The sequence below is a fragment of the Alnus glutinosa genome, chromosome 5, assembly GCF_958979055.1.
Source record: "Alnus glutinosa chromosome 5, dhAlnGlut1.1, whole genome shotgun sequence".
In the NCBI taxonomy this organism is placed as follows: Eukaryota; Viridiplantae; Streptophyta; class Magnoliopsida; order Fagales; family Betulaceae; genus Alnus; species Alnus glutinosa.
The window spans coordinates 32818559-32845360 of record NC_084890.1 but is presented as its reverse complement, the minus strand read 5'-3'; the positions used below and the strand labels follow the sequence as shown (position 1 = coordinate 32845360).

At 34.7% G+C, this 26802-nt stretch overlaps 2 protein-coding genes across 3 annotated transcripts; both read right to left on the bottom strand.

Annotated features, from left to right (window-relative positions):
* Positions 1–654: 654 nt before the first annotated feature.
* Positions 655–15496, bottom strand: LOC133869896 (uncharacterized). Its single transcript, XM_062306991.1, has 13 exons — positions 15315–15496; positions 15028–15152; positions 9837–9980; positions 8077–8207; positions 6166–6396; positions 5369–5547; positions 4843–4943; positions 4448–4579; positions 3370–3425; positions 3221–3278; positions 1594–1714; positions 1409–1519; positions 655–1255 (listed from the first exon to the last, which is right to left on the bottom strand). The coding sequence occupies exons 1-13, from the start codon at positions 15322–15324 to the stop codon at positions 1137–1139; spliced, it is 1518 nt and encodes a 505-aa protein (XP_062162975.1). The 5' UTR covers positions 15325–15496; the 3' UTR covers positions 655–1136.
* A 2302-nt stretch (positions 15497–17798) lies between these two features.
* LOC133867762 (transcription repressor MYB5-like) lies at positions 17799–19465 on the bottom strand. Of its 2 annotated transcripts, XM_062304526.1 has the most exons (3): positions 19310–19465; positions 18972–19110; positions 17799–18869 (listed from the first exon to the last, which is right to left on the bottom strand). In XM_062304526.1, the coding sequence occupies exons 2-3, from the start codon at positions 19099–19101 to the stop codon at positions 18070–18072; spliced, it is 930 nt and encodes a 309-aa protein (XP_062160510.1). In that variant the 5' UTR covers positions 19102–19110; positions 19310–19465; the 3' UTR covers positions 17799–18069. The 2 variants fall into 2 exon arrangements, with proteins under 2 accessions (XP_062160510.1, XP_062160509.1); XM_062304525.1 differs by lacking the exon at positions 19310–19465 and having other exon boundaries at positions 18972–19267.
* Positions 19466–26802: the final 7337 nt, after the last annotated feature.

Here is a 26802-nt window from a genome sequence, read left to right as displayed (position 1 = left end):
GAGCAAAAGAACTGCTTGTCTCCCTTGATAAAAGTGATTAAAGTGCACACATATAGCTTTTCTTTACCAAAAGTGAAGTTGTGATTAGTAATTACAATTATGATATGCTAAGATCGACAGTAAATGTAGACTGCATGGTTGGGTTAAATCAGATTGTACCAAGGACTCATGGTGTGCATGCACGGTATCCGAGAACACCAACTTGAATTGACCCTCCATAATGAATTCAGATTCCTAGCAATTTTCTGTATGGGTTGCTAATTTTCTGACCGACTGCTAGCAATACAGACAGAGACAAAAAATGTGAGAGAGCTCTATGGAGACCACTCGCACTAACAAATAGGCTGACTACCAAAAATTTGTTCAGGCAAATAAACACCATAAGAGTTCTTTCACATTTACTGCACAAATCGTTAACAATTCGGACAGCAATTTCATCTCTTTTCCCTCAACAATGATATATGATATGTGAAAAGGCAAAACAAGTAGATATCATGATCACTAGCCATTCACAAGAACCAATTTAGAGTCGTGTCATTTTGTCTTCCACTATCTATACACAAACTTTATTTGGCCTCATCATTATGAGATTTTCTTCACAGCCTCATCTGATATTCCCTTAACATCGCAATCATACTTGGAGCCCTTTGCATGAAATCCAACCTTCATTTGATTAATATAGTTATAAGTCCTCATCTGACAATGATCCAGAAAAATCTCAAAACCGCATCTCACATTTCTTCAAGCCATTAAAAACTATCTCAAATCCCATAGACTTCTTCTTGGAAGGTACATGTTCGTTCAGTTCTACTCAACTACTATATACATCAAAACTGTAAGGGAAAATTCAAAACTAATATTCTGCAGCCCTTACAAGGAAAACTGAGCTGAAACGGGCCAAGAGCATTACTCTTTCACCCTGCTTACATCGATAGCTATCTCTTAGCACCAAAATATGGCATCGCCTAGTGATTTAGTACACAAAGGCCCTCTGTGCTGTTAGTATTGCCATTGCTGTGCTCATCCATATCAGAGGAAGTATAATGTTTTGAACGTTTGAGGGGAACTGCTTTTCAGAACCAGAATCTCATCACCAACTATACACTTGAGACATATATTACTGCTGCTCAATAAACTCATGGCCAATGCATGTACAACAGTCCTTCATGAGATCCCAGCCATGCCTCCAAACCATATCTCTGCTGATATAGATACTCTGTATAGCTTTGCCATTCATCTTGCACTCCCATCAATCCTACGCAGATGGTGAATACTAAGTTTGTAAATTGGAAAAATAAAATATGTCAAAGAGCATCTGAGCATTACTCCTATAAAATATCTATATAAAGTATGAAGTCAAAAAAAATAAAAATTAATAGGATGAGAAACTAAGAAGAAAGCCAGATACTTTCAGCACTATGCCAGCACACAGTTGAAGGGACTGAATTGGAAAATTTATCCTCAAAGAGCAATTCACCAGACTTGATACTCCAAAGCCGTAATTTGCAGTCCTCTCCACCTAATATGAATAAAATATCAGAAAAGCTCAAATTTCTGAAACTGTCACTAGTTAAATAGCAAGCACTTCAATACCTGACATCATAAATTTCTCGGATGGGTCAACCGCAAGCTGTATACGAGTATGGGAGTTAACAAGCCCTTCATAAGATTGTATAGCCCCTCTCTGGATTAGACGATGATCATATAGTTTTACCTGGAAAAGTATGCAAACCTAAGAATGAAAATCTCTCTCTCTCTCTCCTCCCTTTTTGGTACATTTATATATATATATATATATAATGGAAATTTATTTGGAATAACAAGTGTATTACAATTAGAATACTCAAGAAGAAAGAACTGCAATAAATGCAAAGAGGAATCTTTCACCCAGTAGAAAAGGGTTTGAACCAAGAATTACAGATGGAGACATTATTTTAAGCTAGCAGCAATGGAATGTACATGTCTCCTATGAAGCACGTATTGCTGCTAGCATAAAATAATGTCTCCCATGTGCGTGTGATACATTTTTTACAAGGCTGTTCCAATGTTGCAATCATACATGGAAGGTTCATCTTTTTGTTATTGAAAATGAGTCCCTCCATTCATTAGAACATTCAAAAAAAGTGCTCTCAAGGGGAAGGTAAGAAGGCATGAAAAGTGCCCCCCCCCCCCCCCCCCCTTTTTTTTTCTCCATGTCTTTCTTTCTGCAATCTAGTTGGAAGTGCTTTTTTTAACTAGCAAATTAGTTTTAAGCTTACATGACATAATGGCAAAAAGATCAAGTGGCTGAACCAAGAAATTGAGAAAGGATTCATATTACTGATCAGAATGAATTGGAATCAGGGCTTAATTGAGTTGAATTGAATTGTCCTCAGAGTTTCCATTTCATATATTCACACACTGATTAATGGACAATATGATGTACATGACTCACACGCTTGAATGCCAGTTCTCTAACAATAAGGGTGAAGTCAGGATTTTTTTACTTTACAAAGGGACTAATGGATTAATGAAGTCGAGGACTTAAGGAAAGCAATGGAGTAAGAACAACCAAACATGAATTTACCAAATTATTAAACTTGGGTAACAAATGCAACAGATCCAAATTCTGTTTGATCAGCAACAAAAGGAAAGAAAATAGAAAAAATACATTCTGAATCTTAAAATCATGGCCAAATACTATTAGAGATAAACACTTTGCCCAAGGCTTAGCCAATATCCAGTTTGAATAAAACCAAAACATCCCTAAAAGTTCTCACCCAAATCTTGTCCAACCCCCCCCCCCCCAACTGTAGTCAAACAGGCACTAAGAGGGAAAAAAAAAAAAATTCTAATAAACGATGTAAAAAAGTATAGCTTGATTATCTCATTAGATGCTCTTCATGCACACCTCAAATTGGTTTTGGAGAGAGGGGTAGCCACTACCAGAAAGGTAATAAGAGGAGAATGAAGGAAAGCCAACAAGACATACTTACGTCTTGTGTTTTAGAAAATGAATCTTTTAAATTTTAGAAAAAATAACTACATTTGTTTCTATATTTTTTGGGCTATATATATTAGACATTTTGGAGGACTTCAAGACCTTTTGGAGGGCCAAAGGCCCCCTGACTCAGGCTAACAATAAGAGAACAATTCAATTTTTATTGTTATGCTCAATACAGGAACATATTAAGCAAATAAGCGTTCTAGAAAGAGTTAAACATTGAGAGCGAACACTTACTGATCCATCCATGGAGCTTGCCAAGAAGTAGTTGTCATCGAACTGAAGTGATACCAAACTAGAGTTCCAAAACCAAATTAAAAGTTAAAAACATAATAAAAAAGACAAATTGAGGAAAAAAAAGAAGTCCATTAGATGTGCCCACTAACCTAGAAATAGATGAAGGCATTTTTACGGTACATGAAGGATATATGTTTCCAGAGAGCTGCACAACAAGAGATCCAAATCCATTATCCAAAGCTTCACGAAAAAGCAGCTTCAAACAGGTGCTCATGGTGATAGTTCATCAAATATAAGTACAGAAATTTCAGAAAGATAAGTTATAAAAAGAAATGATGGAAAAGATGTAAATATATGGAAACCTAAGTTATCAACCACAGAAAACAGAATCAATGCAGTGACCAAACTTTTTCCCAGTTAGCTTGTTACGGTCCTCCGTAACGAGGGGTGGACGGTGGATAATTGGGATAGTTGGTGCGTGAGATAGTAGGGTATTCGAGGTACCCTGGGCCTCCTAAAGTTAGGATTATTCGAGAAACCCTAAAAAACTCCTAATCAACTACAAGAGCTGAATTATAATAATTTTCTTCTTGATATTATTTCATTATTCAATACCCTATTTATAGGGTTACAAAGCTTGAATTACGGAAACAATAATTAAATAAATATTACATAAATATTACTAACCCTAATGGAATAAATAATTCATTTATTCCATTCCTAATAAAAACGTAACATAATGGGATATACTTCCCTTAATCTAGGGATTCTTGCTTTATGAGCAAGACTCCTTATTTTCCTAATAATAATATTCTCTTATTCTTTCCAAGTAACAATTCGACTATTACCTTATTTAAAACCCTAACCTAATTATTCTATTAAAGATGGCATAAATAGAATTCCAACAATACCCTTATCACATGCCCCAGGTACATAACATAGCTCCTCATCATTTTGAATCACAAAGACTAAACCACAAACATGGCGAAGGAGAACTTGTTGTCTCAAGTGAAAAGATTAGTGTTTATTTGAACATTTTAAGTGTACTTGAAGACTTAAAAACTGATTTATTAACAGGGAAGAGACCTTATTAAAATCTATGGTACAAAATGTCCACACCCTAAAAAGAAATGTTTGGTTACAACTTCTGACTCTCAAAATGATCACATAAAGATACACTCCTGCAAAAATGAAATTAGTTTAATATTCCCAAAAGAAACTTCATACCTTAAACAATTGTCTAGTAGATGTGTGAGTTATTCTATGTCTAATAGGTCTAGCAGAACTCCCTGCTCGTTTCTCACGAACATCCACGGTCACAATTACCCCATTCCTGAGTCCACATAAAATAGCATTTCCCTGCAACAATAAATAAAAGAGATCAGTTTCAAGAATATCCCCACAAAAAAAAAACATACACACACACACAAAAGAAAATATTCTATCTCCATTTCATTATAAACAGTTATTTTTATATTTTATCATATAATAGAGATGTATGTAACCAAAACATAAAAATCACCCACGATCCAAAGGCTTAGTCCTTTGACGCATAGATGTGTACGATTTCATCAGGCAACTCAAATGCATAACTACTGAAGCTCAAATGTTGAACAAATTACCGACTGAATAAATTGTAGCGCAAAAACATCACTTTTACTACGACACACCCATGATGGTACTCCAGTTTCCAAATCCACTAAAGCAGCTCCAAGATTAGTACCTATAACAACCAAAAGACAAACTTTAAACATCCTAACAAATGTAAACCGAAAGCATTCTTAGGGAAAATTTATCAGCTTCAATTTTCCTCACTAGATTTCATTTACTTCCATTTTGTATTTCATGACATAAAAATGAAGTACATTTCACAAGTTGATGCAATTGGTACATTATAAAATAAGGCCACGTATTTATAAATGCATGTCAAGAGTGTCAAGAGCCACCCACTATTATGCTTTTGCTACAAGAAGGCAGGAAAGTGAAAAACTAATATACCCTTATGGGAACTTAGTCCCAGTATTAAAGAAGTTTGCATATAAGCGAACATGAGGATAAACTAAAGACTAACATCTTACTTAAGGAGAAAAAGAAAAGGGGGTTTTGAGAGAGAGAGAGAGAGAGAGAGAGAGCAGGAAAACAACTTGCCAATCACTGCTCGACTCCCATTAAAATTGCAATCTGCAGTCCAGACCGTACAATTGAAAGAAGCAACCTCATGTATTCTTCGGCTTATAATAGGAATACTTGAATCAAGCTCTAATGGTTCAATGAGTTTAACAATATAGAGAGATCCACCAGATGTCTCTGATCCCAACGTACTTATCCTGTTTTCTTATGTCAAGGCATTACAATTGCAAAAGTAGATTTTCCTTTTCAGAAATGTAATGAAGATTGTTTCAACAAGAAAATGTTAGGTATCAAGAGTATAAAGGGTATGTCAAAAGTGAACTCCACGATATAAACTATACAACCCGTAAAATAAGTAAACGTATAAAAGCAAGTTGAGAATCAAAGGGCAGGGCCCCCATGAAAAACCTCATTACATGGAGACCAAAAAGGTTACGATAGGGACTAGGTGACTGTCCGGTACTCCAAGAGAAGCTATAAGAACATAGTATACGGATAAAAAAAATAAATTACTTCTTCAGACAATTACACTAGAAATATGATTCCTTACAGTGACTTCCGGGGATGAAGAAGCCACAAAGGTGAAGGGCATTACCCAATAAATCTCAAACCTGCTAAAAGATTTGGATCAAACTGCATATGACTAATAAACAAATAAAACAAGAGTTTGGGAAATATCCAATTCCCGGAATTCAATTAAATAGATATGAAGTAAAAGCTCGATAAAGATAACAAAATAAGAAGCCATATGACAGCAGAGGTTTACCAAAATTAGATTTTTTTCTTCTTCTATTTTTTTTTTTTTTAAAGGATACAGCGCTTCCTGGATGTTTGAACTATCCTCCATTGTGGAAGAATGCTTTCTGGACAATTTTATACAAGATATACTTGATGGCATTTGTAATGAAGCTCCTGCAAGTCTCCGAATATGCCCAGGAATTCTCCCAAACTCTGCATCGTTTTCTTTAATTAAAGGCCACACGCGATCTGGCATGCATTTTACCCCGTAATCAATATGTTGTCCAACTTTTCCAACTTCAACAAAACTGCAAGAGTACAAAACTTCATATGCAATAACTTGTAATGGACTTATTATGCATAAAAATCAAATATTCATAAAAACCATACCAAAACTTGAAAATTTAGCAGGCACCACATGTATAATCAAACACCAATTTGCAGCACTATTACAGAAAAGTCATTGTTATATCATAGTCACAATAACAAACTAATAAGTTTAGTTTTTATAAAAAGTGAGCATTACTCTGTCCAATTTGCAGCACTATTACAGAATAGTTGTTATATCATGGCAACAGTTTTCTAAAAAGTGAGCATTACTCTGTACTCTGAAAAGTAGTACTACTAAAATTAAAACGAGGATGCAGGCTTTGCAAAAGCACACAGTGGAACTTCTAAGACAAGTCACAGTAGAATGCCAATTTCCTGTGTAAGAGGAAAAAGGGCAGACAACAAACTATACCAACTGAGCCACATTAGAAGCCTAAAGTATTGAAACCAAGGTATCAGCAATCTAGTAGTGTAAAAGATCCAATTAGAATTTGATCCGACAATGTATCATAAGACAGAAACTAGTGGAGCGCAAGACCACTGGTGGAAAATGTAACAAAGAGCCATAAAACGCAAAGTAGAATACTAATACAATCACAAACATGTCAAGGCTCCATCCTCTCTATATAGAGAGAACTTTGAAGAAGAGACATTGTAATGTTTGGAGAACATGTCAATAGTAATAATGGTAACATGAAGATAGCATTATGTGGACTTATCAAAAGAAGATATGTGTAACATTGTATTATTTTGATATTTTTTTCCCCATGTTTTTTCATGGTTCCACAAACTTCAAAGTAATAGGCATGTCTTTGATAGTGTATTCTAAAAGATACGAGAAACCACTTAATGAAACAATAATAACCTCCACATACACTATCTTATAGATGTATCTTTTACACCTAAGCTTAGAGGGGAAGGGGAAGGGGCAGAAGAAAAACAAATTGCATTCTTATGGCAAGATATATTATTTGAAATTACGGATGAATGAAGCACCATGAGCAGTCCAGGTCTATAAACGCCACATTACAGACCCATCTAAAATGTACTAGATATGTCTACTCAAGTCCCAAATCAATACTCAGAATATCACATGATAACAATTAAGAAGACGCTCAAATAATCTTAGAGTACATGTGATAAAGATTATAAGCTGCATTTAGCATCTAAAATTTCTTAATATGGGACCCAGCAGTTCCCTCCACTGTCTCTTTTTGGCAACACAAAAAATAGGGTATTAAAATCTATCCTGAATGGAAGAAAAAATAAGTATAAAAATCAATGCATTGTTCAACTATTCTGAAATCCTACAGCAAAGAAAAAAAAAATATTGTGAATGAAAAATAATCACTACCTCTTTTTTCTACCTCCTAGCACAAGCAGTTACCTGAACGACATGCCTTACATAAGTCATAACGTTCAGTTGTTAAAAGGACATTTCATTTTATAATGCTGCTGGCACAACAATGGCGCATGAGTTGTGAATATTTTTCTGACATGTTCCACTTCTAGAATCTTAGAACCCAGAATTTAGTAATTATTTATTCAAGCGACCATAGCTTACTGCAAAACTTCAAATGTTAGGGAATGTTTTAAAAACCTAGTATAATTGTTAGAGCATACAGGCATAAGTGCATCATTATCCAATTCCAATATACCTCAAGGAGCCATTTACACCGCCTGTTAATAGAACATCAGTTTCAGTTTGACCCTCGGGTGTCTGTACATCAATGTGTATCTGTTCCAAAGCACCATCAACAATCTTATCCGTTTCACTATACTTCCACACCTGCACCGTATGAAAGAATATCAACAAAATAAAGTATAATGCAACTCATTTATTACAAATTTCAAAGATCAATTCACTATGTCCTTAAATGACATACTGAAAAAAGCCACAGCAACCTTATTATGATGATATATTATGTCATAACTCAAATCAAGATATAATTTTACATAATTAAGCAAAAATAGATGACACAAGGAACGTTAACATTAGATGAAAATCTATATGAAATCTTTTGGGTGATTCCAAGAGGTTAATGCAACTAATAAATTATAGATTCATAGATAAATTCAGTGTGTCATGAAATGACCTTCTGAAATTATCCATGGCAACCTTATGTCGATGATATATTATGAGTCATGACTCATATGAAGCCATCGTTGCAAAATAATTAAGTAAAAATGGATAAATGCAATGGAAGATAACAGTAAATGATACGTTGATATGAAATCTTTTGGGTGATCCCAGAGCCAACATCAGATAAACATTTCCAAGATCCCAGTCCTCATGTATACTCTCATAGGTTGCAAAGGAAAAGAGCAAGAAAGGGAATGATGTCTGCTTCTATCTGCAAGACTCTTTATGGGATGTGATGCTATACACTTCCGTTTGGTTACCATCCACCTTCTAAAGCAAATTGTTATGTATTACTAGACATCTCACTCAGACAAGATGAAGATTTGAACTTCACTAATCCCATGAAAGACTACAACAATAACGGCATCATACATGAATTGCCGATCAAATACTGTTTAAAAGGGCAAGTCAAAAATCAGATCATGAGACATCATATCCAACCTGTGTTGACAGGACAAAAAAGAAACTCTTTCCATCTAGTACAAAGATGAGTCTTTTAAATTCACAAACTTAAGCCATGTGAGCACAATCATAAAGAAAACATAACTTCTTCACTTTCACTAGACTTCAATGCCATGGCCGAAGCAAACAAGCTGCATAGTTTACATGCATTTTGAATCCACAAGAATAGCATTATAAATCTTGCCATTAACTGTCCCATAAAGAAAAGCATATTTTTCTCTGATGAAGCCTATTTTTAACATTTGATTTTCTTCCTTTTTAATCAAATAGTAACAGTAGGCTATACAATCACGTAGTCTTCCCCCTTGCAAATCCCTTACTTCCCATGGGTTGAGCTGAAGACCTCCTCCTTATATGGGGAGCGGGCACCACCTCGCAACAAGGGTAAGTGGTGGTGAAGCATTTTCCAAGATTCTTATTTCTAATGAACAAATTTTTAAAAGCTTAATGACTAAAATAAAAAGGAAGTAACCAAACCACCCATTTAAATGACAGTAAATCTATTAACCTCATTAAGTGATACTGTCATATTGATTATCAAATTCTTTACAAGTAAATGTGCATGTTATAGGTGGCAATGACCCATGGTTAGATGCTTATATGTTTCCCAAGATTCCAACTTTCACTGGTTATGGTAAACATAGAGTTGGGAAGAACCATGACAAAACATAGAAAACAAGCACTTATTACCCAGAGAAGAAAAATTCAGAAACTGATTTTAAAGTTCGAATAGAATCATGAGTTGATAGAGGAGAACAAAGGCTGGAAAAGCAATAACTTCAAAAATTACAAGCTTATCTTCAATCAACATACCACAGGTTGTGATATCTGTATCTTCTGGAATTCCTCCTTGAAGTTACACTTCCCTTTACTGAACGGAATAATGTTACCATATAACTCCCTAACGTGAAGCAGCTTAGAAGCTGTCATTCTGGTTCTCCTACCTAAGTTTGTCACCTGTGATAAAATGACTCAGAGCAAGCCCAAGAATTTGTTGCCAGAATTAAAGAAAGAACTAATATTAAGAGCAAGACAAAAACAAGTGAGGCAGAGGCTGCTGTAAATTTTGGACAGCTCCAGATCCAAGTTTAACTTCTTTGAGAATTTAAAACAATTTTCATGAATACAGATTCAAAAGCAAACATTGTTATTTATAAACAGAAAAATCACATATGTGTATATATATATAATATTAACTAAATGGAAAGGTTTGAGACCCTTATGCAATGATGACAGGCAGAGGTACAGTCAACAGAGTAAGTTACAATAGTTAGCTGTTTCTTCTTCTTAGCAGCTAAGCACATCATACAAGCAGGATTCACTGGCAAGCAGTACAGGGTTGTTTGCCACTACGAAAATTCAGCATGTTCAAGCACTAGTACTAATAGATTTACAACTTTTAATATGGATTTCTTTTCTTTTTTTTTGGTTAATGCTCCATTTGGTGGCCATATCTGTTTTTCAAGAAAAGTTCATGGCTGTCTCAACATTTGTATAAATCATGATGCATAATCTCATCAAAGAGGTAAGAATAGATTTCAGGAAAATGTCCCCTGCGAGAAACCAATTAGTGGTGGATCCACACTTTAATTGATGACCAAATGCACTAGAAGTCAAGGAAAACATCTAGTTTCTTTTTTCCTATAAATTAAACAGACCCTAGAATAAAGAAAAATTTCCTCTGTAACAAAAGATGATCAACGGGCATATCATTCATATAAATTGTAAGCTCTTTTTATTTTTATTTTGGGGGTAGGGGGAGGGGAGGTGTTTCCTACGATTCAGAAGACCATAAATAAACATGCAACAAATATGGATAGAGCTTCCTTCCCCAAATAATATGCCTCTCTGAAAACAATATGAAGTGGTTTCATTTTCAAGTAATATTCGAACGTTCCTTTGACAACAGGCCCATATGGAATATTGCATGGCAAGGATATGTCTAGGTTAAGACTGGAGTCCGATTTTTTGAGATGAATCTCTGTTATATATGTACCTAGATGACGCAGGACGGAAGGAAAACAACAAAAGATAAAGATAAATCTTATATTAATTCAGAGTCTCACCAAAATAACGATAAGAAGGGGTTGAATCAGAATCTCACCACCAAAAGAGAAGAGAGGAATCACATCTCCAACAAAACATTTTTTTTTTTTTTCATTCATCATAATCTGTCTACGAGTACAAAAGAATACTTAAATAGACTCTAAGAAACCCTAACCCTAAATTAACTGACTTTTGGGCCTGACTTTGGGCCAAACTACTGAATTGCTAAATACATTGACTCTTTTTTGATAAGTAAATGAAATTTTATAAAAAAAGCGTAAGGCGCCCCTCTAAGTAACTGGAAGTATACACAAGGAAACGCCTAAGAAGGCAAAGAAAAACGAACAAGAAAATCAGAAAAGCTAATAGACACGGGTGACAAAAAAGCCTCCGTCCAAAGATACAACAAATGTAAAAACGATGCAACAATGATTGACTCTTAAAATATAAAACCTAAATAATCAATAAAACCTAAATAAATGTAAAGATTGAATATTCTTGCCTTATCCTGCATCACTAGATCTCCAGACATTTATGAAATTAAGGGGTCAATGGAATAGTTTAGATTAGTAGCCTTTTTTTTTTTTTTTGATAAGTAAGTTTAATATCATTAAATAAGTGCAAAGAGGCGCGACCATAATACACAGGGAGTATACAAGATAACCCCTAATCTGAAGATAAAGAAGAGCCAAAGTTTAAAAAATCTGCAAAACTAAAGACAAGAAAACTATGATGTGCAAATATCCAAGTATAGAAAGTGTAGAACAAAATCTCCCGCAACTCTATCACTGAAGACTCTACATCTTCAAAGCTCCGAGCATTCTGCTCTCGCCAAAGGCACCACATTAAACACAATGGATCTAACCTCCAAACTTCCATAATTGTACCACGCCCTACCTGTCCTCCCTAACTAACCAACAAATCGATCACCCGTCTAGGCATAACCCACTCTACACCACACAAATGAAGAATGAAACTCCATAACTCCCTTGCTACTTCACAATGAATCAGAAAGTGATCAATTGACTCTCCACTCTTCTTGCACATGCAACACCACTCAACTACCACAACATTCTTCTTCCTCAAGTTATCCAGCATCAATATTTACCCTAAGGTTGTTGTCCACACAAAAAACACCACCACTTAATAATATAATGTTACATGCATTTATTTATATGGTTCTTGCTTCATAATTTTTTATTTTTTATTTTTAGATAATACACCTTTTTTTATTTTTTTATTCATTTAGAAAATACACTTGGCCCCCTCTAACTGACACCTTATTCACATTTACCCCCAAACTACCATTCACGACACTTGACCCCATCTAACTACCATTTTTTGCAATTGGCACCCTCCGTCAGTATTTAGTGTTAAAATGGACAAAAAATGCTGCACATGACATACACGTGCAAATATTTTATTTGAAATACCCAAAATAACCCGATTTTAGAAGTTAAAGTGTCGCATTTGTCCTTCAAATAAAAAAAATACAAGAAATTGAAGGAAAAAAAGAAGAAGCTTAACACAAAAAAAGAGAGAGATGGGGGTGGGTCGGACCACTCCCTTGGCTGAAGGGTGGTTCCGCCACCCCAAGAAAAGACTTTAGGGGTTGCTGAACCAGCCCGTAGCCCTAGGGGGTGGTTCAACCATCTCCGAAGGGATTTCATGGGTGACCAAACCATCCCTTGGGCTGACGGAGCAGTTCTGTAACGCCCCCGGATTATCTTACTATACAGCATGCCTCTAATATGAGATTAGCAGCCAAAAACTTGAGAATATATATATTTTTTTCTTGAAGAAGAACTACTACCATCAAGCAAAGCAAACCAGAGCATCTAGAATCTCTAAAAAAACATTACTTCTTAAGCATAGTAACAATAAGAGGTTACAAACATGAGTACATGACAAATACATAAAAGTCTTAGTACACGTCCCAAAAACACTTGGTCCAAATACATCACATAACAGCACTAGACCGGTTATTGCTCACAAGTCCACAAAATCCATCAAGATACATAACATAATAATCATGCAGGATGTTCTCATGTAGGATGTTCGAACAGGATTTTTCAATTAATGCAATGTGGCTTTCTACGTGGCTCATTCGAGTGAGACCCCTGAAACAAAATTTCCAGAGTGTTTTAAATCCTCTTTTCTTTTCGTTCCGGTGATTCGTGCCTAATCTCCACCTTGATCATTATTTTTATTTACCCTCTCTTGACTAAACTTACTCTTTGGGTTCGTTAAAGTGTTCTTAAATTTTCGGTTAGCGACGTGTTTGGGCCGGGTGTTATAGGCTCGGCCACTCCAAAAAAACTGCTCAACTTCTTTATTTATTTATTGTTTCCTAGTTTTTTTTTTTTTTTTTTTTCTTGGCTGTTGAAGAGTGATTTGGATATATCAAGTGAAAAATTAATGTACGCAAGTTTCCATCCATTTTAACGTCAAAACACTAACGGAGGGTGCCAAATGAAAAGAAATGGTAAGTTAAGGGGGTCAAGTGTTTTGTAGTTTGGAGGCCTATCTACAAATGATCGGTCAGTTCATGGGGGATAAGCGTACCACTTCTTGCTGAAGGGAAGGGGGCCTATTCAATTCCACCAACTTAAGGTTCAAGTATCTAACTTCTCATTAACTACATGGTTTAGGAAAATCCCTGTGTAAAATTGAGCCGGTAAATGTCAATCTGTGGTCTCAAAAACTAAAATCTATTAGAGGAAGAGACGTTAAAATATGGACCTATTAAAGATAAAGGGCTCAATGCTGAACCGTTATCATTTTAAATTCACTTCTCTCTCCACCATATTTTCCCATGATAGTTAGAACAAACTCCATCATAGAGGTCCTTCTGTCAATACATCTTCTGCAAACAAAATCCATTGTACGGATCCTTATGTCAATACATCTTCTGCAAAATCCCTTCAAAAGCCCTCTGATTTACACTCCAAGAATGCTATCACATGGTTGTCCTAGTAAATAAAAACCAATAGAGATCATTATATATGTTAACAACAAAAGTCGGGTTACAGATTGTTTCCATTCCCGACTTGATGTGAGCTAATCTTATGCACTATATCATCTCTTAGTTTTGATCAGTTGCAATCTATCCTAAGATCCCAGTCATGCCACCTAGATGCTTTTAGTTATTCAGAATTTTCTTCCCCTTGTGAACTTGTCAAACAAGGTCTGTAGGGACTTCTCCTTACTATACATTCCAACCCACAATCAAGTAATCATCAAACTATTTTGTTGAGTTATGCTTCTGGAAACTTCAATAAGTTTTCATTTAATGCCAGTAAAAATTTATAATTTTATATCACATGGAAGCAACCAACTCAACTTACAACTGTTCCCCAGTATGTTATAATGTCTTCAACCTTGAACAATGTCCCTACTCCTCTAGATTCCGCGAACGAAACTCTTTTCACAAAGCATTAATATCAATCCAGATTGCATCATTGCATTCAATCAATATCCACTGATCAAAACAAAGAAAAATGTAGATATGCCCCGAATTTTATACCAAACAATTTAATAATTCTCATTGTTTTCAAGGAACCAAACTATTCAACAGTCTACACACCGTCTGTTTATCTCTAAAATGCCACCTAAATATGTGCACTAATCAAAATGTAGCTAAACCACCACCCACTAATCAAAATGTAGCAAAATCCCCAAAACTCTTACCGCATTAACGTTACGACACCACAAGCATCCTCCATCTAAAACAAATGCAAGATTTTAACTAAAGCACGCTGAATAAAACTTGGGAAATCAAACACATTATCTAAAATAGAAGAAATTTGACCACAACCCATCAAACATACACACACATAGAGTTATGGTAAGAGATAAGTAACAACAACGCCAACCCCGCGACACCTGAAGCTCTTCAAGACATGCCATCCTCACAAAAATCAAATATTGAGTATATAATGCACAAAATAGTATATACCCGTGTGGACTTTAGGGTTGGTTTTTGAGCAGCAGCCGAAGAAGAAGCACGAGAAGAGCCGGGTATTGGGCCTTTAATAGGGAAGTACCGGTTCTTCTCCGCATCATAATAAAACCCAGGAAGATCTGCCATGTGTATGTACATGTATCACAATTACTATCATTAACCGAAACAAAACCCTGAATTTAAAACAACCCAGGGGAAAGAAGAAAAAAAAAAGGGCAGAAGAATTGAAATTATATATGTGAGCCCGTCATAGTAAAGCGTAAGTAAGGGAGGGAGAGTACCTTGTGGCATAGCTTCAGAGGAACAGAGAGCTAGAGAGGAAGAGAGAAAGCGGGTGACTTGTTTGAGGAAAGAAGATGGTAGGAGCTTTGGAGCGCCTAATCTCAGAGAAAAACGGTCAAAACCAAAACCTGCCTGTGCTAAGGCGGTGGAACCAACCAACTTGAAGTGAGAGCTCTGGTTTTTTTTTTTAAAGCTCGCTGGTTCAACCAAGCTCAGTCCGATTAGAATGTCGTGATAATTGTACCATTGATTTATGAAGTTGGCCTAAATTACAAATCACTCTTTATGATATAAAAAGTTTATGGAAGGTCTATGTGGTAAACTATAATTACGAATCACTCATTGAACTCGTTTTTCGTCTATCAAATTAACAGATTCCATTAGTTTGATACGTCATACCCAATAAAAAATCGACACGTGTCCATTACAATAAAAAATATATAAATAAAAAAAACTTAAAAATTATTATTATTTTTTTAAAAAAAATAGAAAATAGTAAAGAGGTGGTTGCTGGGGGTGGCGCACGGCCTCCTCCTATGCCTTGGGTGGCCACGTGTCGATTTTCTATTAGGTATGTCATGACAAACTTACGGAATCTGTTAACTTGGTGGACGAAAAATGTTCAGGGAGTAATTCGTAATTATAGTTTACCACAAGAACCTCCCATAAACTTTTTGTACCACAGGAAGTGATTTATAATTTAGGCCAACCTCAAGGACCAGTGATGCAATTATCTCTAGAATATTTATTTCAAAAATGCTACATGTACTTAAATTTTTACAAAGAGAGCCTTACAAAGATGATATAGAGCTTATTCATTGGTACTCGTAGCATTTATTTTTATTAGTTGTTTTAATCATCTCCAATGAATAAGTTCCACATCAATTAGTAAGATTCCCTTTGTAAAAGTTTAAGTACATGTAACATTTCTCTATTTATTTTGGTCTACAAGTATAAAATTTTATGTGATATATAAATAGGTGATAGAAATGGATATGAAAAATATAATTATGCCCCTTTAATTAAAAAACAAAAAATATATATTAAATCCTTACATATATAAACAATTAGCACAAATTGAAAACCTAAAAACCACTCTACCAAGTGGTAGGTAATCTGCTTTTGACTACGAATCAGCAAATAAGAGAGTGTCTTGGGATTGCTTTTGGAAATTATATTACCAGATCATATATATGAGCAACAAATATTTGCTAGAAGGAATTATAGGGAAGATAAATATATATATTCAAGGGAAGGCTATAAGCTAAAGGATAATTTGTTTTAAGGTTTCCCCTTAGATTGGACAACCATACCGCTTTGAACATGTAACTCATAAAAGGAAAGCTACCTTAGTCTATGCTATCATTTTCTATGACGTACATAATATAAGAAACAGTAAAAGTAAAACTGAGGTACTTACTAGTTGGACCATTCTATAATATGCGTCACCTTTGAGAAAGTGTTTGTTAATGCTTTTCAGATGGTATTTTTTATTTTTGTTTGAAAAAAATATTTTGATGTAATATAAAAAAAAAAAAAAAAAAAAAAAAAAGTTTTATGTTTTGGGTTGTTGGCTAATGTTTTTGTTTTGAAAACAAAGTAGATGAAAAAGCATTAACAAGTAAAGCCGTTATATGTTGCTTCCCTTGCATGCCGGTCACCCCAAAAAAAAGGGTGACCATCGGATCGTGAAGGTGTTTGCCAAATCTGAATACCTAACAATTTTACTGTTCGAATGGTAAGATATGTTCTTTTCAGCTACATACGGGTAAAATTCTCTTTGAGAATTGTGAATGACATTAATTCGTATACATGCAAGACAGTTGTTTATTTACACATGATTTAAATACATCACCTTTTTCTTTCTTTTTTCTTCCTTTTTTTTTATTCTTTTGTACAGGAATTTCAAATACATAATCTCCTCGCATAAGTTTTTAAAAAACTATAGTAGCTAGAACTGTTGGTCGTTGCACAAGCTAGCAATTAAGTATTGGCCTATCAAACTTTTGTTTTTCCTAATTAATGCAATAAATTAGGATGGCAGGAATATATATATATATATATTGTAATTGAAAATGTACGTACTAGTCTGGTTCTTTTGTTGGAGATGTACGTACGTATTCGGACTCATCCATAAAAGTATATACTAGTGTATTTTCTTTTCGGATAAAATTAATTAAACGATCGATTTGCCATGCATGGAGGCTAGGTCTTTAGGTAATTAAAGATGAAATATGCTTTGGGATCGGATTTAAATTAGCAAACTTTATATTAATGTGAGTTTTTGGATGGAGGGTCTACATGGTCGATCGACCATAATAAACTAATAAATTAAATAAGAGCTGGACCATTTTATGGTAAAGATCGACCTTGTAATTAATAAAATATTCACTAGCAATCATAAAATTTAATCTTAGACTAATATATATCACATCAATATATAACTTCTTATTAATATTCAAACGAAAATATCACAACAAAACTCTTTGCCAAACCGCCTCTTTTTTATTTTCTTTTTTTCAGCAGATACAGCAAACTAGCGACTACTAACTAACAAGCGCCATACCCTTTTGACATATTTTTTGGGTGCTGCTGCCTGATCAAATAAGACAAAGTAATAGACTACACAAAAAACCAGTAAGATACATATTGATTAATTAATGGGACTCACATTATATTACATAGCGCAAGAGGCAATATTAGTGTGGACTACACAAAATCAAAATGGAAGTTAGATAGACAGGGAGCTAACAATTAATCCCATGCAAATTCATCCGTTGGACTCGTATTATAATACATACCACAAGCCATCAATGGAGACTCCACGAAATCAAAACCAAAGTTAGAGCTCCCAAATGAAGCATCCATGTTCAATATATCCGCCTTCTCCGTTTCCACCTCACTGGCCTTCTTCTCTTGCTGCTGTGGCTGCAACATTTCATCCTGTCTGTTGAGCTCAATAGGTTGGAAGCCACTGCTACTCCATAGGCAGTTCTCTTCAAGAATCCCAAACCCAGATGTGTTTGAGGGAGAAGAGGAGATAATTGGAACGCTACTTCCCATTGTTGAGTACTCCATCAAAGTGTTTGGATTTTGTTCTTGGGTTGTCCAGAGAAGATTAGGGTTTTGGTTTTCATAGATTGGTATGATTGTTGGAGTATCATCATTCGGATGAATAGAAAGTAATGTTGAAAATGGTATGCTCATGTCCATGGAAACATCTTTGGATTGTGCATGTACAGAGAAAACTGAAGTGGGTTTGGGATTGTTGTGATTTTTGTTAGTTTTGTGAGAAGCTGGAAGGAGATTATGAGTGTTGGGATCTAAGCCTTGTGCAATGAGCTTTTTCTTAACGCAAGAGTTCCAAAAGTTCTTCACCTCATTGTCTGTTCTACCTGGCAAATGCTTGGCTATCTGAGCCCATTTGTTGCCAAGAATCCTATGAACATCAATGATGATTCTCTCTTCCTGTGCAGAAAATGAACCCCGTTTGAGATCTGGTCTCAAATAGTTTATCCATCTTAATCTGCAACTCTTTCCACACCTTTCCAAGCCTGTAGTTCAAGACCTCATCAGGAAGAATATATCAAACCCATTTGATAAAAAAGACTGATGTATAAGAACAAGAATTTAAATATTATGAGTGAAATTAATACCTGCAAGTTTTGGCACTGAACTCCATGAACCGTGGCCATAGGTGGTTATGTGTTTGATGAGCTTCTCATCTTCTTCAGGTGACCATAACCCTCTCTTCACTTTCTGTTTGCTGCAGCAGTGATGGCCCATCCTAGTATCCTGCATCAGTGATGGCCTCACCGTTAAGTTTGGATGCTAGCTTCCTTATATTTGCTTCTTCATCTTTAGAAAAATAGACACACTTCTCTTAATTTCACTATATAATACGTGGATGATGCAATTGTGGAGAGAGAGAGAGAGAGAGAGAGAGAGAGAGAGAAAGAGAGAGAATATGCTGGAAATTTAACGTGGGGTTTACTCATAAGAGGACCACTAATCTCTCGAGTGCTTTGGTAGCTTCGAAACCTTGTCTTCGACCATTGGTCTCAACTCAATTACTTTTCTTTTCTTTCTTTGAATTTTAAAACTTAAGTTCAGTAGTGTAGAGATATATATAGTGACCCTTGGAGAAAGCAACATACTTAACCATTTGATGGGTCAAACCATATAATCAGTACACCCATCTTCTATATATGCGAAAAGGATTTGTCTTAAGTAGTTAATTAAGATTAGCATGAGCTTTGAATATGAGTAATGAAAGACACTAATCTTTGTACGAAATACATGAGATCAAGTGCTTTGGACTGTCATATATATGCATGCTTCCCAAGTTAATTCAGAACCACTATTGTCCCATGCATTTATATGGCATTTTGAATTGAATGATTCCATATATATATTGTAAATATTAATTCAACAAATATTATTGGATGGCTTTATATATATATACCCGATTGATCAACTTGATATTATAAACAGACAACATAAACCATCAGAATTATATCGGCAACAAATAAGTTATATGATAGTCTGTATAATAATCGATCTACTAAATAACGTTATTTTATAATATATTATAAGTTAAAAGACAAATGGCCGGGAGAGTAAGCAAGTTTATGTATACTACTATAAACTAGGTAAGACTTATTGATTACGTGAGCTTGTGTGCCATTAATATGATTGATGTTTTTATAATCGAGGCAAAGGTGTATGTAAAATCAAACCGTATAAGCTAGGAAAAGAGATATGATTAAGGGTAGAAGATTAATAATAAGATGGCCAGTTCCGGCAAGAGACCTAATGATGTAAAGGAAACACACATCATTTCTTCCATCCGACTTTAATATATATGTAATCTCTCACTCTCTCTCTTTCTCTCTCTCTCTCTCTCGCAAGTTGAGGGTGGAAATTAAACATGTATGGAAGAGTATATATGAATATCTAAATTATAGACCATATATATTAATTTAAATGGAGAATAGACAGCATATCCTTCCTTCACTCAACCCTTGCTTGAGGCTGAGGGTGTCAATTTCTTGATGTCAACGACGATGATGATGATTGGATGTCTGCTTTCATGATTTTCACCCCTCAATTTTCTGTTGCATACTTTTCATAGATCCTTCTTTTTCTTTTGTTTTTTGTGTACGTAGGAGAAAATCACGTCCAAAAGCAAACAAGAAAGGGTTTGGAAAAGCAAACAGACTTGAAATAAACCCCCTCCATCCATAACCTTCTGCAATTGTCAAATTTCTCTGCCCCCACATCATTAATTACAAGAACAGGTGAAATTCTATGTTGTCCTTATAAGATATTCCTTCCCAGGTCGGACATGATTGCCAAGTATCACGTCTATAGTATAGGTAAAATACGTGTTCGATCTCCTGATATTGAAACCAAATATATATATATATCTGTTTCTAGATTGCAATATACTTTTCTTTCATCATAAAATATATATACATATTGTACGCTTAATTAGCTAATTAGTTTTCTGAAGAGCCTAAACATGTCATTAGTTTTCGGGTAAAATTATAATTAAATGAGTAATGATACTTTTTACACTCATTTTACGTTGGTTAATGTTTAAAAAAGAAAAAAGAAAAGAAAATGAATACTTAAAACACGTCACCTAAACTGATATGAAATTGGTGTGATAAATAAATGTGAAAAGTATAACTTTTACTAAATAAATATTCAAGCCTAAACCTCACCTGTCTAATTTAAATCGGCTCATAAAGTTTCAGTTTAACTTTTGTAAAGAGGCCAGGACTCAGTGAAAGAAATGACATTAATAATATAGAAAATATCGAAAGAAGTTAGAAAAAGTACTTTAATAAAGTTAATTGGCAACTAATTAACATAATTGCAAGGGAGTAATTATGAATAATGTTAGCAGCCAAACCTTTATTTCACTATTATGTCACCTTGTTATATATGTCAATGGCAATGATTTGACATAGCCATGTTTTTTTGTTTTTTTTTTTTTTTCTCTATTCAAACATGGGAGAGGGGGAGGGGATCAAACTACAAACCAAACGAACCACAACGGAAAAGGCAGCAAAATACACAAACAGGTAACAGTAGGCAATGGTAATCATCTATGATTTCAAAAAAACCATAAATGAGCCGGGCCTTTCCTGGGGCCGCACTAGGCGGTTTTAAATGGCAAAAGGACTCAAAGAGCCCCAACCAAGAAAAACAACAACCACCGGAGGATGGATGTTGCTGAAGAACCACTGCCAAAGACCGGAGAGAATCCGTTGGTGAAGAACGAAACCCAGCAATAATCTCCACTAACACATTAGCTTTCAAAGGAACTGAGAGATTATAACCCAAACCATAGAACAAAAGCAACAAAACACAAATAAAAGTACAGAAAGAACCCACAAAAATGTGGAAAAACAACAGAAATACAACAAAACAGTAGCAGCAGCGGCGGAGGAGAAGCTCGCACGGAGATGGACGACTTGCTACGCGTCGGCGCGTGAAACTCACGCGCCAGCGAGTAAGATCTACTCGCGGGCGCGTGCGGGAGACGCACCGGCGCGTGCAAGCCGGATGGAGACGAGATCGGTGTCGGATGGAAGCGGTGAAGCCGAGGAGCACGGTGGTATGGCGCGTTTGAGGGTGGGACTTCCAGAAATTGACAGATCTGAGTTTGAAAAACCCAAATCCAAAAATTTCAAGAAGAAGTCGGATCTGCCAAAGGGAACGATTGAGGGAAGCAAAATCCGAGAAGACGGTGGAGGAGGAGCCGATGATGCTATTATTGAAAGGGAAAACCTCAAAAGAGGTAGATAAAACCTCAAAAGAGGTAGATAAGGCCTCAAAAGAGGCAGGTAGGGCCTTCAATGAGGTAGGTGGGGCCTCGGAGGAGGCAGGAAAGGGAGGGGGGGGAAGGAAAATGGAAGAGAGGAGGAAAGGGGAGGAGGAGGTCGTGAAGAGCACAACCTCCTCCTCGGTAGCCATGACCAACAGAGAAGTTTGCTTTTGGAACAGGAGAGAGAACGGAGGAAGAGGTCTTTTTGTTTTTCGATTTGACATAGCCATGTTAACATGATATGATAATGGTAGAATAAAAATGTAGTTTTTTAGTATTACCACGAAAAAATAGTAAGAATAACATTATTTAGTAAACTGTTACACGACTGTCATATAACTGGGATGATATGACAAAGAGAATCGGCCCTAATAATTTTTTATTTTTTTTTTAAAGTGTTGATCTAATAATTTTTCTTACATCATCAAGTTGTATAACAGTCTACTAATTAAATAAAATTACTGTAATAGTAAACTTGAGAATGTTGATGCATTTCCTTTCCATTATTGAACTGATATAAAGTACCCCTCTTGAATTGGATCAGTTGATCAGACGGTTATAATCAAGTTATTATATGAAAACAAATAAGTTATATATATATATATATATATATATATATATATATTAATTAGCAATTGATGTACACTTTGTGAGCCAAGAGTGCTCTCTCTCAATATATATATATGCTGTCTTACTTTTGGGGCTACATGATACTCATCAAGAGTTGACGAAAAGCTTTTCTTTTTCTTCTTTTCTTTCTTTTTTTAGGGGTTTGTGTGAAGTAAAATTAGGCTTTTTTTCCCACGTTTTGAGGGTGGGCCTTGTGAGTGTTAGAGGGGTAACAATCTAGTATGATTAAGGATTATGGACCACGGTTCCGTTATAATTTCTTTTAGCAATATAGTAATCGTACCGACAGTTCCATGATTATCTCTTTTAAGTTTTTCAATGTGCAAAAGCAGAACATTAATCTTGATAATTATCCCTACTTTGTCAAAGTTGTCAATGTCTCAATGACTCGTTTTTACCCTTTCACTCATTCTCTTCTCATAGGTTTTTTCCTTTTGTCTATACCACGTACATTTGCTTTCCTCTGCCTTCCTCCCTTAATATTGCACATTGTTCAAGTTTTGGTTAATGTTACTCTTAATTAAGGCTCATTTCACACCCGTTTCGATGTTATATGTTTTAAGTGATTTTCATATTAGCAACTTAAAAAAACAAAAGAAATGTTACGTAAAACACGTTACGTTAATCGGTTTGAAATTTGTGTGATAAATAGGTATAATGAGTAGCATTACGCTAAAGTTTAGCTTAAATTGTTGAAGATGAATTTTGAGTCCACATGTAAGAAATAGTGTCACATAACGACCAAAAGCAAAAAACATCATCTAAAAAGTTTTGACAAACGAACTAATAGACGACATGACATGAAGTATTTGTGTTTTGAGTTGTTTGTTAATGGTTTTACTTTTCTGCTAAAAAACAAAAAGCTGCCATAAAAAGTGTCGCCAAACGTGTCCGTTAAATTTAATCATCTAATTAATATTTTAACATTCTTCTTTACGTATGTGCTCGACTCTCTATCAACAAGTAAGATTTAACACATAAAATATTTAACCGAAATAAGTAGATCGAGTAAGAATTTTAATTCGAGATATCTAGGCATTCCTATCAATTTAAGATTTTAGAATAAGTACTAATCATGATTTAACCCATATCTCCTTACATTCTATCATTTTTTATATTCATAACAGAAGATTATTGTGCTTCATGTAGTGTCAAATTAAGTGTACGTTTTCATGTAGTTCAACATACTTCTAACTACATGATCTGTGACTCTTAGAATATATATTTCATTGGTTTGTTTTTTTTATAAGAATATTTTTCATTAAGGTTTGATTGCATGTAGTCAAGTCTAGATATTTGATTACCACATTAATTATATTTTTCATTATTTTATTTCCTTATAAGGTTTATTACGTTCCTTAAATAATATAGGTCTATCTATTTTAAGTTTACTTGTTCATCGGTACTCTTAGCTTCTCTATAAATTGAAAGCATTGTAATACAGTTAAATTTAATGATGAATATAATGCAATTTAGTTAAGATGTAACTCATACGTCTCTCTCTACTCCGCTCCATTTTCTTTCTCTTTCATATTATTTTATATATATTTCTTCTGTGATCATCAACCTATGTTTCTCAAAAAAAAAAATATGCCACGTGGAAAGTGAGCCAAAGCCCATGATCATCTCACATCACATCAGATCACATCTCATCTCTAGGGAGTATTATTAATGGAAAAGATTTGTCAAGTTATTAGGTTTGAAATTTTAAACATGTTTTGGGTCAGCTGGGTTTGCTATAAATTAAAGCGTGCACATTGAATTAATGTACTTAGACATTAATTAAGCCTTCTCACACAATTGGATTTCTTAAGCTTGCCAATGTCTTGCTAACATGCATGATCACTAAAAACTAGCTTCAAGGAAAAATAGCAAAGCTTATGATCAAAGATTAATTGAAAATACATATATATTAATCGCAACAAAAGAGAATTAACTTTCAAACTTTGATTAAATGCATTCACCCATAGAATATATATATATACCATTTATATATGAATAAAAAACACAATTTGCTTTGCTTTTGGCTTGAAAGTCTAAGAGTGGTAGATATAAGAAGTAAAAGAAACAACAAAAGAAATTAAACAATAATTAATATTAATGTGGTGTTTTTCCAGCACTGCAGTCACTGAAAAAGGATGGGGACATGAAGTGTTGAAGTTAATAATCAAAGTTTACACTTCAAATGAATGTATAAGGAAATTAATGCACATTATTAAATAGATTATGATATTGCCATTACATGACTTATATTGTTTGATTAACTATATAATTTTTTATTAGTTTTACTATGTTTATGTCTCTCTATCTGGGAAATTTTGTTCCAACAAGTCACATCCGTGACCCGCACACATTAATTCCTTGCGTCGCTTTTTGGTCGATATATGCTAGCCCAATTGAAAAATGTCATTTTCTAAGTTTTAACATAAACCTCAAACATGTCATGATAATTTGAGCTTTCTTATAAGAAAAGAAATTCAATTAGTGTCTTGATGTCTAAATTAATTAAGCAAAGAAAAGAAATTAAGAAAAATTATCCTGATCATCAACATGAAGATAAGATAGAAGTCTCTCTTGATGATGACGTATCAAAGATCTACGATTGAATTCCACTCACAACAGGAGATTTAAAGAAATGAGAGAATTACCTCATTGTGTAGCTACCCTAAGCCTATTCATTAGACAAAGAAGAAGTCGAAATAATTCCTCTTTTTTATTCGTTAGATACAAAGAGGAAAAAGAAAAGAAAAAAACCCAACATTACCCGATGGGGGAGGCAAATGAAAAGGCTAAAAGAACATTGAGTGTTCTTGAGGAGAACAATAGCCAAGTTGCGAGGAAATTTACCTGTAATTTAAAATTGGAATAATTTAAAAAGAAATTCAATTTATAATTGGGCTTCGAATCACAGATTTATTTACTTTTTTGGGCTAGATGAGAAGTTTACCGAAACCAAATTGGCATGGGCAATTGATAGGCCTATTGGATGACACTAGATTAGTTCATTCAAGGCCCAGTGGCTTTTCTCTCTACTCTGCTCTAATTTTTATTTTTTATTTTTTGGCGTCTTAGAGATTCAATAATAAATTTGCATAAAAATGAACAATAAATATGCAAAAGAATGAAAGCAAACATTGCTCTATAAGTTAAGTATTATCAGAAATACAATAAGCCGAAATGGAATGATTATTTATATTCATTTTGTTTGGTAACAATACAAGAATAACAAAATTTCTTAATTGGGATGGAATCAAATTTCTCAAAATACCTTTACTTATAAAAATAATATCTCACAATAATTATTCTTTTTTGTTTTGTACAAAAAAACCATTTGCATGCCGTCTCCCTCATTGGTGGCCAACAACTTCTTTGGGTTGACCACTAATGATGGAGGGTCATCAGAGACAACGACTTATGGTGCGCGATGATAACAGAGGGCCTTCAAAGATGTTAGCAGCCAATGATGATGGAGGGTCGTTAGAGATGACGACAGACGGTGGTCGGCAGTGGACTACGCTCGGTGGCAACCAACGGTTGGTGATGTTGGGCATTGAGTGGTGATTGGCTGGGCAGGGTAATGGCTAGCAAGAGATGACAAATTTGAATGGTTTTCTTTGTGCACTGAAAAAGGGTATTTTGAAAAAATAAATTAGTGTATCACCTCTAATTGAAGAAATCGCTTTCATAATAGAACATTTTTGCCTAGTTGCTCCTTTCAATTGGACCTTTAATTCAATCCTTAATTCTAAGTTTTTCTTTTATTTTTCTTGTTTATATAAACAATTAGACGTATCATATGCTAAATTGAAGCCAAGTCAATAAGTCATCTTCTCCTATTGCTCCCTCACACTACCATCTAATCAAGAAGACCTTAATTTATCCTTGTTGGTCCATCATAAATGGTATTATGATTAAGAGTAATACTATTCTTCCCACATATTTTATATATATCGGTTGACGTAACTTGTTTAAATGATTTTTTATTTATTTATTATTATTTGTTTAAATGGCTGACATAA

Coding starts and splice junctions, on each gene's coding strand:
- LOC133869896 (XM_062306991.1), bottom strand. Junction 8,208..9,836: donor TACAGATATCACAACCTGTG/GTATGTTGATTG, acceptor CATACGGTGCAG/GTGTGGAAGTATAGTGAAAC. Junction 3,426..4,447: donor CTACTAGACAATTGTTTAAG/GTATGAAGTTTC, acceptor CTTGTTGTGCAG/CTCTCTGGAAACATATATCC.
- LOC133867762 (XM_062304525.1), bottom strand. CDS start 19,116: ATGCAGGATACTAGGATGGGCCATCACTGCTGCAGCAAACAGAAAGTG. Junction 18,870..18,971: donor TTCAGTGCCAAAACTTGCAG/GTATTAATTTCA, acceptor CTTGAACTACAG/GCTTGGAAAGGTGTGGAAAG.